The sequence below is a fragment of the Amaranthus tricolor genome, chromosome 2, assembly GCF_026212465.1.
Source record: "Amaranthus tricolor cultivar Red isolate AtriRed21 chromosome 2, ASM2621246v1, whole genome shotgun sequence".
Classification (NCBI taxonomy): domain Eukaryota; kingdom Viridiplantae; phylum Streptophyta; class Magnoliopsida; order Caryophyllales; family Amaranthaceae; genus Amaranthus; species Amaranthus tricolor.
The window spans coordinates 35106640-35117357 of NC_080048.1; the positions used below are offsets into that span (position 1 = coordinate 35106640).

Consider the following 10718-nt stretch of genomic DNA (forward strand, 5'->3'; position numbering starts at 1 on the left):
TAATTATTACACATAGTAATATAATATAAAATTAAAAAACTAAATAGTAATATGCATAATGTATGTAATTATGTAAAGTAAGTGCTATTATATATTACCCCTTTATAAGAGGAAGTCTTAGTAAATAACGGTGATTTATAAAGTTAATAAATCACTCTTATGTTGTAGGATTTGATAGAGTATGAGTTTCGTAATTATAATTTGCCTTTTTTTATTTTATTTATCAATTATTTTTTTCTTTGTCTTTTTGTGGTGATTTATAAATGACAGTGATTATTAATTAGGAATTAGAGTGATTTGCCTAATTGGGGTTAAAAAATAAAAAAAAATTCCAACTTTAGTGTTCTTTAAAACATAATTCCCAAAATGGTGTTCATATAATAAAATAGTTTTACTGAGCTACATTTTTTGGTTTGGTAATTCCAAACCTGCAAGAGGATAAAGTTGTTTTGTCAAGCAAATATATGCATTAACAAATTAAAAAAATCCCACAAGTCTAAAGAAAGAGTAAAATATCTTAAAAAATACTTCTACATACAACAAAAAATCTCAATCAAGTCCAAAGATCAAAATCAGTAAAGATGTTTGTCGAAGATAGCGTACCCTTGTGATCTGTTATTAGCATCATCCTTGTGATGAAAATCAATCAAAAATAGAGCCTCAATTGCACATTGGAAAAAAAAATCTCAATTAGAACAGTGGATTTAGACTATGGTGATTGGTATAGGTGGCGGCTGTGGTGGAAAGGCAGAGGTTGGCGTGGATGGTGGTTGTCATCAGTCTCTTCAAGTACTCTGTCGTCAGTCTTACTGACGTTTAGTTTAGGAATTTGAGAAAATAAATAGGCTTGCTGTTGGAATTGGAATTAATTTAATTTTAGTTTAGTTTTGCTTGGAAGGGATATAATAGGTTTAATAGGTTTGGAACTTTCCAAACCACAATCAAATAAAGTTAATTAATTTTTTTGTTAATGAACACTAGTTTGGAAAATAAATTTTGGTCAACTCCAAATTAGGAATTTTTTAATTTTCCAACACTAGTTAAACAAATCATTCTAAAAATTATTACCTTATAATTCGAGTTATGAATCTGCCTTAATTATTATAATATTATATTACAAGATTATTTTGATTGTCTGCTACATTGGATGATGAATCATTTAATTTATTTTACTATTTGTTGTTTGTCATTTAATATGTTCTTTGTTTTATATAAAGGAAGGAGAATGAAGTAATAACATAGTCATTTCAAAACTTGTGTATTTCAGATATGGAACCCTACTTGAAAATTTTCTTTACTTTTCTACTCTCAATTATCTTGGTAAGCAATTATTATTATACAACAAAGTAATAGAATATTATTATTATTATTATTATTATTATTATTATTATTATTATTATTATTATTATTATTATTTATTAATATCTACTTAAATAGATTACTTATCAATTAGCTAGTTCAGTAAGAATGTTTTATCCTCATTATTAAAAATAACAGTTGATACTTTATTTTAGTGTATTTTCTTACCTGGATTATTAAAAATAACAATAGGAATAATTCCAAAAAAAAGTATTTTCTTATGTAACCTTTTCTTATATTAAGTGTATTATTCAAATATATTTTCTTTATTTTAGGCTGAGAAAATTAAATAAAAATGAAATTTAGGATCTTACATGAATTAATTAATACTTACTCCAACTAAATTTAGGATCTTACATGATTGTATTACTCAAATAGATTCTTTGGCATTGTACTTGTCGTCTACTATAAGCTATTTTCATGCCCATGGATAGGTTTATGATGGCTTTATAAGTATTGTCTAAGGTATTGACCCACTAGTTCTTATAAATTTAGGGGCTTATTTTATATTAGTTTATAATGTTTTGTGTTTAATTAGGCCAATTTTTATTTTCTTTTAAAAAAATTATACTTACACAAATAAATTCTTATTTAAAAGGATCTTACTATTCTGCAGTTTTAAATTGGGCTAAATAATCTAATTAAATTAACTAAAACATACCTAAATAAAGTCTAGTATTGATTCCGACATAGTCGATAAAGTCCAATATTGATTCTTACATAGTCTTTCTATTCCTTCAGCTTGCCCTGTAATCCTAAAAAAATAATCAAATCATCCACTTTAATTGTTTAAGCTACTTTTGTGAGAGACTGTCTCTTGGTGAGACGACCTAAAAACAAGGAGTCCATATATTAATAATTATATTAGATGACTATTGAGCCCATGTATGAAGAACTTCTCACGGTGAGACCGTCTTACAAAAGAATTTGTGTAATTGTTTATAAGAGTCGCTTCGAACTTGTCTTACCGTGAGACAGTCTCATACAAAAGCTACTCGATTAAAAAATTATTGTATATTTTTAGACCGTCCTAATTCATGTTATATAAATGTTGAACAGCTTGCAGGCCCCACTGAGGGGAGGAAAGACCTAAAAAAGTATTGGGGAAACATGATGAATGGACAGCCTATACCAGAAGCACTTAAACTATTCATAAATCAAAGATCATACCAAGAAGAAGCAATTAAGGATTTCATCAAAGAATTTGAACCAATCCCTAATGTTTCTGCTTACCATGATGATTCAAAAAAGTTAATTTCTAGTGAATTTGAACCAATCCCTAATATTTCTGCATATCATGATGATGCCAATCCAAATCAGGTCAAATCCCAAAAACAAGATGCATCAAAGAAGATTTTTGCTGATGAATTTGAACCAATTCCCAATGTTACTTCTTATAGTGATTAATTTTGGGAATTAGGGTTTTTTAATTTGTGCATTTTAGGTTTTGTTTGTTGCATTTTAATGTGTGTGAGAGACCTATATAGGGTTACTGATTTCAGTTCGAATCTAATTAAGATCAGTTTCCAATGTACTCTCTAGTTTGAAAAATAAAGTTTGGTTTGACGGTTTTTCCGTTCACCTTTGTGACATGGCTTTGATTCTTACCGTCAAAGGGAAGGATTAATTTCCTTTCCCTCTTGCATGTACGTGATTCTCTAGCTTTACCCGTGATAGAAATGGCGGGAAACCCATATTTGCCGGTTTTGCATAGAGGTGTTTTCCCAACAAACCCGTTGACCCGAACTTGTAACCGAACCCGATTCAACCCAACGTAAAAATGAAATTACAATTATGTAAAAATCAATATGGACACAAGACCCAATTTTGAACCGACCCGAAACATCTAACCCAAAATCGACCCGATAACCCGAATGAACACCTTCCTTATGCAAATTTAGGAAATCATGCTAATGATCAACAATAATCTCAGAGCATTAATCCTAAAAGATTGGGGTCTAAATAAGATCAATAATGTAGAACAAAATAAATGTAACAATAATCTGGAAAACAATGGAATGAATATCTGCCTTGTACTTGAGGAGCAATTACCAGAAATGGGTGGAGTAAAATTGAATATAATTCCTATTTAAAATGTACAAATACAATGTCCAGGACTCCCTTCAAAATTAGTGTCAGAAGTTGTTCACAATGCTACTGAACCCATACAACACAGCTACAAGAAATATGTAACACAATCCCAAATGCATTAAAAACAAGATTATCAATACTCGGTTTCCAAAATGCCGTCTATGAGACCGAACTCCATTGCCTACAAAAGAAGAAAGAGCGGTCAGGACTCCGGTATGTGTCGAGTAAGAAAAGCCGCAAACATTATTTCAATTAACAAAGCATGCATACAAAATGTTCCTCTTGAATTTGCTCGGTTTTTCGTGGAAGAGCAAAGGATATCACCCAACCGAATAGTTGCATATTAGATTTATACATGGCAATTAGAATTTCCTTCGGAAGCTAATTAAAGCAAATGGTTACGGGATAAACTCAAAAATTGTCGTGAGTAACAAAAACTCAAACAGGTTGATTAGTTTTCCACCTCTTAACATTCATAAGCCATGACAAGGGGTGTTCAATTGACCGAGACCCATTTTGAGCCATAATCCGGCCCATTTTTAGAAGGGTTTTATAAGGGCCGGGCTAAAAATGGGTCAGCTAAAAAATGGGCTTTACTATAAAAGAACTTAATAAGGGTCGGAAATGGCCTTTGTATGAAGCACAATTGATGGATGAATTAATTACTATAAATGACAATGCTAATGGGGATTGTAAACGTTTCTACAATTTAATTATTATAAATTGATCAATGGGATTATAATAATTTTTAGTAATAAAAACGGACTGGGTCAAAAGTCAGACCCATGTAAAGTCCATATTAAGTTTACAGAGTCCTTATCCCTGGCCCATATTTGCTTAAGCCCGACACGACCCATATGCGGCCCTTTGAACACCCCTAGCCATGACTAAAATGCAGATTGGATACAGAGGTGGTTTGCCAATTTCAGTTAGTGCAGTGATAAATATGCAAAATGATTCCAAATGAAGTACATTGCAAAACACTTTCCTTTATGTCTCGGGCAGGTTGCAGGGAATGAATGGACAGCCACTTGCAAATAGTATGAGACGTGACAAATACTTTCATGCAAACCCATTCATGTAAGCCCAGGTTTCCATATCCCCGGTGATGGACCAAGTATTGGTCCTCTTGATGTTAAACCTGTTTTAGTCTAAAAAAGCTAAGCTTCCTTTTAGTTTGTCCCATTTACATTGCACCATTTCCTTTTTTAGCAATGGTCGCACTCCCTTTCTTATAATCCTATCCACAAACTTATTTTTCTTTTCTTCTCAATCACTCGTTACTTCCATCTACTTTGTTTTAATCTTAAGCTACAAATTAAAATTACGGCTACAAACATGGGTATAATTTCATGGGGGCAAAAGGAGTAACTTGCTTGACATTACCTCCGTCACTGATAAGAAACGATCTCTCTCTGTGTATTGCTGTACTTTCTCAAGCGGTTGACCAGTGAATGCAGCGTACATTTTGTCAATTTTCTGCAACACACCCACCGGGAAAAAAGATTAGTTCCTTCAAGCAACAAACAGGGCTAGTCTCAGTAAAAGCACTATAACTCAGTAAACTCTTCATATGTACAAGTAAATCATTTACTTCCTTCGTTTTTATTTACTTGCACCAAAATATTTTTGTCACATGTCAATGTGTTTGTTGAATTGTTTATATCTAGAGTTATAAATAACTTAAAATTATAAAAAATTTAACATCATGAAAATAAGCGACGAGATAATAAAACAAGATTTAACATGACTGTTTTTTATTCGTGTAACGGCTGCAATATGCAAAATACTTCAAATAATGAATAGTGAAAGTTAGTTTCGGTGCAAGTAAAAAAGAATGGAGGAAGTGTGTTTTAGGTCATATGCATACGTCTCACAGCTAATCCACACTCATTAGAAACAAATGATTTAAAATGGATTAATTCAGTTCAAGCCCGCAGGTACAAAAGTTTTGTGTGTATGCGGAGTAGAAGCAAACACAAATTTTGTAATGCTTGCTTGAAAGTTCAAAAGGATTGAAGATTTGATACTAACATAGCGAGATTGAACTGCTTCATTCACTTGGCGCCTAACGTCCTCAACGTGACCCTACAGGAAACACGCAACATCAAGCTCAAGCAGTAATTTAAAATAGCTAAAATAATGTAATGTTCACAGCTAAGTTATGAGAAATAAGTTCATACTCCACATCCACTCTGTGGCTGATGGATCATTACGCGTGAATTTGGCATTGCATAGCGCATCCCCTTTTCTCCACCAGCTAGGAGAAGCGCACCTTGACTTGCCGCAACACCGAAACAAACTGTCCCGACTTTTGGCTTTATCTGAAAATTTTTAAAAAAACAGCTTACTATGTTAGCAGAAGCTTTCAAGAACTCTTACGATTTACGAAAACCCAAAGTGGTCACACTCTAGGTGGAACTTTGAAAAGAGGAAGGAGCTAGTGACTAGAAAAGTCCGATGCGAAGTAGGGTTAATAGGTTTTTCGGAGACTCGTATTCATCAAATAATGGATCCAGTCATCCAGCTCTAACACCTCAAGTTTTTATCTAGGTGTTGAAATTGGTCCTCCAATTCCATATTTGCTGGGTAGCATACTATGACATGCATAAAACCAAATAAATCCAAAAAAAATGCTAGATAATCTTGGGCAACTTATCCAAGACATGCAGTCATAAATGATGAATATTGAAGCATAGTCCATTTGTGATATGATCAAACAAAAAATGCAGAAGAAGAAAAACAATGTTATTGAGATTAAAGAAAAAGAAGAAGAGAGGTTAAATGTCATACAAGAGTAAGAGATATATATATATCAAGGAAAGACTAAGAAAAGAAAGGAAAAACTAAACTTTACAAAGACTAAGAACATGTATTTATATCATCTTTTATTAGAGCTCTTAGGAGTATATCTAATATCATTAACACCCCCCCAAACTAGGGATGGATGACATGCCCCCTCAAACTAGGGATGGATGACATGCCTAGTTTGCTCATCAACGGATAATGCTGGTGAGAGGGCAAAATCTTAGTCAGAACGTCAGCCAATTGATTCTTGGTTGGTAGATATGTCAGCTGAAGAAGTCCCTCTAGAACCTTGTCTCTAGTGAAGTGACAATCTATGTCAATGTGCTTGGTACGTTCATGGAATACAGGGTTCTTGGTAATATGTATGGCACTTATCACTACAAGAAAACTTGTTTTTAGCAACAAGTTTTAGCAACGACTAAATTTTTTTCGTTGCGAAAAATATAAGTTGTTGCAAAATCCATTGTTGTTGCTAAATAGTCGTTGCCAAAAAAAAAAAAAAATTTTCCCACCCTTTTTTGTAGTTTCCCCATGTAACCCAATTTTTTGCAACAAACATTGTTGTTGTTAAAATTAAATAAATAATTCGTAACAGTATATGTTGTTGCGAAAAATATTTAAAAATACGGATACAATAAAGTCGTTGCAAAAGACCATATACTAATAATCTTTTTTTTTTTTTATTTTCCCTCTCAAAACTCACCCAATCCCTCACAAATTACGTACCCTTCCTCCTTCGCCCATTCCACATTATCCAGCGCCCATTCCCTCCCTCACAAACCCGATTCCTCACAAGCCCTAATCCCGCACACCGCCGCACACCGGAGGTAAGCCACTGCCGCCGCCTGCACATCGGAGGAACAGCTGCTTTTCAGCCGGTGCTGCCAGACCAGTTCGATTATCCAGCGCCCATTCCCTCCCTCACAAACCCGATTCCTCACAAGCCCTAATCCCGCACACCGCCGCACACCGGAGGTAAGCCACTGCCGCCGCCTGCACATCGGAAGAACTGCTGCTTTTCAGCCGGTGTTGCCGCCAAGCTACCCTTCAGCCGCCTTTGAACCCACGACAGCAGGTAGTTTTAATTTTATTTTGGCGTTCATTTTCTGTAAAATTGGTTGTTCTTGTTTCTTGTTGATTTCAATTTATGGCTTGTTCTTTGAATTTCTTGGGCTTTGTTGTAATTATCAGATTAATGTATGTGTATTTCATGTGTTTGAAATGTTAGGTTGTACTGATTTTCGGTTTGCCTTTCGTTTTGTTTGAATTTGTTGTTCTTGTTTCTTGTTGATTTCAATTTATGGCTTGTTCTTTGAATTTCTTGGGCTTTGTTGTAATTATCAGATTAATGTATGTGTATTTCATCAGTTTGAAATGTTGGGTTGTACTGATTTTCGGTATGAATTTCGTTTTCTTTAAAGTTGTTGTTCTTGTTTCTTGTTGATTTTAATTTATGGCTTGTTCTTTGAATTTCTTGGGCTTTGTTGTAATTATCAGATTAATGTATGTGTATTTCATCAGTTTGAAATGTTGGGTTGTACTGAAGATTTTGCCTTTTTGTTGGGCTTTGTTCTAATTATAAGATTTATGTATGTGTATTGGAAATTACTTGCGTTTTTCTGGATTTACTTGCGTTTTCTAATTACTTGCGTTTTGAAATGTGAGATTCTTTCAAAGTAATGCTAAGAAAAATTGATGGAGTTACTTCAAAATTGAAGTTCTAAATGATAAGATTAAAGCAAAAGTAAGTAAAAGAAAAATTGTTAAATTATTCTTGTGTTTCTTTCAAAAATTTAAATTGTTCTTGTTCTTTTTGAATCGTTAAATTGTTTTACGAACAAATCGAAATTAAATTCTTCTACAAGTTGTTAAATTGTTCTTGTTCTTGTATGAATTGTTAACAATATTATAAGGAGTTCTTGGTGATATTATTGAATGTTATATAATCTAATTATTATAAACTTTAAATATAGGAAATGATTTTGAATAAGGCATGGGTCAAAGTAAAAGATCGTTCATCTATTGATTATGTAAATGGTGTTGATGAGTTTCTAAATTTTTCTCTTTCCAAAGTAAGAGAAGATGATCGAGATAGTACTACTATTAGGTGTCCTTGTAATTATTGTCGCAATATATTTCTTAAAACAAAATGTGATGTAAGATTAGACTTGCTTAAGAGTGGAATGTATGAGAAGTACACTTTTTGGGAACTTCACGGGGAAGAATTAGTTGAATCAGGTGAAGGGGATGATGTTAATGAGTCCAATGACACTGATAGTGGTTTCACAATGTTGCAAGATGCTTGTGGAGTTGGTGCTATGAATGTTGGGAGTTCTCAAGAGGCTTTAAATATTGTTGAGGAGTATGAGAAACCTAATGCAAATGCAAAAAAGTTTTTCAAACTTTTAGAGGAGTACCAAGAACCATTAACAATGCATGGCACAACAATGTCTAAGTTGTCATATATTGTTAAATTATTACATTTAAAGGTTTTGAATAATTGGTCTGATAAATCTTTTGATAGTTTACTCCAATTAGAACGTCAAGGCTATGGCGCTTACCTTCCAACTTCTTATTACGAGGCTAAGAAACTCATTAAAGACTTGGGGCTTGATTATTGTAAAATTGATGCTTGTGAAAATGATTGTATTCTTTTTTGGAAAGAGCATGAAAAATTGATTGAGTGTCCCACTTGTGGTTTATCAAGGTGGAAACAAGAAAAAGAAGGCTCTTCTAAGGGGGTAAAGGTTTCTAGAAAAGTGCTAAGATATTTTCCATTGAAGCCTAGGCTACAAAGGTTGTACATGTGTAGAAAGACATCCAAAGACATGCGTTGGCACAAAGAAAGGGATGCTACTAAAGTGAATGATTGTGATAGGATTATAGATGATGATGCCCTTTCTAGGGAAGAGGAGGATGATACCTTTTTGGAGGATGACAATGCGAGTGGGTTGGATGATACAATGAGACATCCATCTGACTCCTTTGCATGGAAATCATTTGATGAAGAATATAGTGAATTTGCTAAAGAGGTGCGAAATGTTAGACTTGGACTAGCTTGTGATGGCTTTCAGCCTTTCAATAATTCACAACATAGCATATGGCCAGTAGTTCTTATCCCTTATAATTTTCCTCCTTGGTTATGCATGAAACCTTATTCATTTATGCTATCTTTACTAGTACCAGGTCCAACAAGTCCGGGAATTAATATGGACGTCTACCTCCAACCACTTATTGAGGAGTTAAAGGAGCTTTGGGAGGTTGGTGTTGAAACCTATGATGCTTACTCTAAAACAAATTTCATCTTGCGTGCATCACTACTGTGAACTATCAATGACTTTCCTGCGTATGCAGATTTGTCTGGATGGTCTACCAAAGGTTATTACGCTTGTCCATGTTGTCATAAGGAAACTAAACGGACTTCGTTGATGCATAAGGGTGGTTATTTAGGGCATCGACGTTGGCTTCCAATGAATCATAAGTGGAGAAATGATGCCAATTCTTTTGACGGTAAAATTGAAAAAGGTGTTGCACCAGTTCCATTGAGTGGGGATGATGTATTACAACATTATAGCCGATTCTCACAAGCAAAATATGGGAAGATTGTAGGGAACAAAAGAAAAAGGGATGCTTCTAATAGCTTGTTTGGGTGGAAAAAGAAAAGCATTTTCTTTAGCTTGCCTTATTGGAGGAAATTAAAAGTTCGTCATAACTTGGATGTTATGCATATTGAGAAAAATGTCTCTGATAATATCTTGGGTACTTTAATGAGCATACAAGGCAAAAACAAAGATACTTTGAAGGCTCGATTGGATTTGGTGAAGATGAAAATCAGAGATAAGTTACATCCTAAAGTGGTTGATGGTAAGGTGCGTGTTCCTATTGCTATATATACATTGAGGTCAGATGCCAAGGTTTCCATATGTCGTATGTTTGCAAAAATGAAATCTCCCGATGGATATCTATCAAACATTTCTCGTTGTGTTAAAGATAATGGAAAAAAGATATCATGTTTGAAGAGCCATGACCATCATGTTTTTATAGAGAAGTTGCTTCCCCTTGCACTTCGTGGGTTTTTACCTAAAGAGGTTTATGACCCTTTGGTTGAACTTAGTTTTTTTTTCCGATACCTTTGCTCTAAAAACATAAGTGTTGGTCAATTGGAAGAACTTGAAAAAAAAATTCCTTACACCTTATGCAAGTTGGAAATGATATTTCCACCGGCCTTTTTTGATGTTATGGTGCATTTAGTTGTACATCTGGCAACTGAGGCAAAAATTGCTAGACCAGTTCGATATCGGTGGATGTATCCTATTGAGAGGTATACTTTTTCTTTAAGAAATATACTCATGCATGTTTGTCAATTATTCAAATACTAACATAACACGGCTTATTCTATTAGGTATCTCCGAACATTAAAATCATATATTCGAAATCGAGCACATCCAGAAGGTTGCATT

At 33.8% G+C, this 10718-nt stretch overlaps 3 protein-coding genes across 3 annotated transcripts; 2 read left to right on the forward strand and 1 right to left on the reverse strand.

Moving 5' to 3' along the window:
* Window positions 1-1244: 1244 nt before the first annotated feature.
* On the forward strand, window positions 1245-2949 carry LOC130806498 (organ-specific protein S2-like). The gene is made up of 2 exons (XM_057671610.1): window positions 1245-1320; window positions 2419-2949. The coding sequence occupies exons 1-2, from the start codon at window positions 1270-1272 to the stop codon at window positions 2764-2766; spliced, it is 399 nt and encodes a 132-aa protein (XP_057527593.1). The 5' UTR covers window positions 1245-1269; the 3' UTR covers window positions 2767-2949.
* Window positions 2950-3421: 472 nt separating this feature from the next.
* LOC130806499 (ATP-dependent Clp protease proteolytic subunit 6, chloroplastic-like) lies at window positions 3422-6189 on the reverse strand. Its single transcript, XM_057671611.1, has 4 exons — window positions 5634-6189; window positions 5485-5538; window positions 4837-4929; window positions 3422-3631 (listed from the first exon to the last, which is right to left on the reverse strand). Exons 1-4 carry the CDS (start codon window positions 5691-5693, stop codon window positions 3584-3586), a joined length of 255 nt encoding a protein of 84 aa, XP_057527594.1. The 5' UTR covers window positions 5694-6189; the 3' UTR covers window positions 3422-3583.
* A 2045-nt stretch (window positions 6190-8234) lies between these two features.
* On the forward strand, window positions 8235-9687 carry LOC130805757 (uncharacterized). The gene is made up of 2 exons (XM_057670542.1): window positions 8235-9518; window positions 9613-9687. The coding sequence occupies exons 1-2, from the start codon at window positions 8235-8237 to the stop codon at window positions 9685-9687; spliced, it is 1359 nt and encodes a 452-aa protein (XP_057526525.1).
* The last annotated feature ends 1031 nt before the right edge of the window (window positions 9688-10718 follow it).

What these genes read in the sequence shown, in the direction of transcription:
- LOC130806498 (XM_057671610.1), top strand. Translation starts at nt 1,270, where the DNA reads ATGGAACCCTACTTGAAAATTTTCTTTACTTTTCTACTCTCAATTATC. An exon ending in TTCTACTCTCAATTATCTTG is followed by an intron (nt 1,321 to 2,418) that starts GTAAGCAATTAT and finishes AATGTTGAACAG; the next exon opens with CTTGCAGGCCCCACTGAGGG.
- LOC130806499 (XM_057671611.1), bottom strand. Translation starts at nt 5,693, where the DNA reads ATGCGCTATGCAATGCCAAATTCACGCGTAATGATCCATCAGCCACAG. An exon ending in AGCCACAGAGTGGATGTGGA is followed by an intron (nt 5,539 to 5,633) that starts GTATGAACTTAT and finishes TGTTTCCTGTAG; the next exon opens with GGTCACGTTGAGGACGTTAG. An exon ending in GTTTCTTATCAGTGACGGAG is followed by an intron (nt 3,632 to 4,836) that starts GTAATGTCAAGC and finishes CTTCTTTTGTAG; the next exon opens with GCAATGGAGTTCGGTCTCAT.
- LOC130805757 (XM_057670542.1), top strand. Translation starts at nt 8,235, where the DNA reads ATGATTTTGAATAAGGCATGGGTCAAAGTAAAAGATCGTTCATCTATT. An exon ending in AGTTAAAGGAGCTTTGGGAG is followed by an intron (nt 9,519 to 9,612) that starts GTTGGTGTTGAA and finishes CTGCGTATGCAG; the next exon opens with ATTTGTCTGGATGGTCTACC.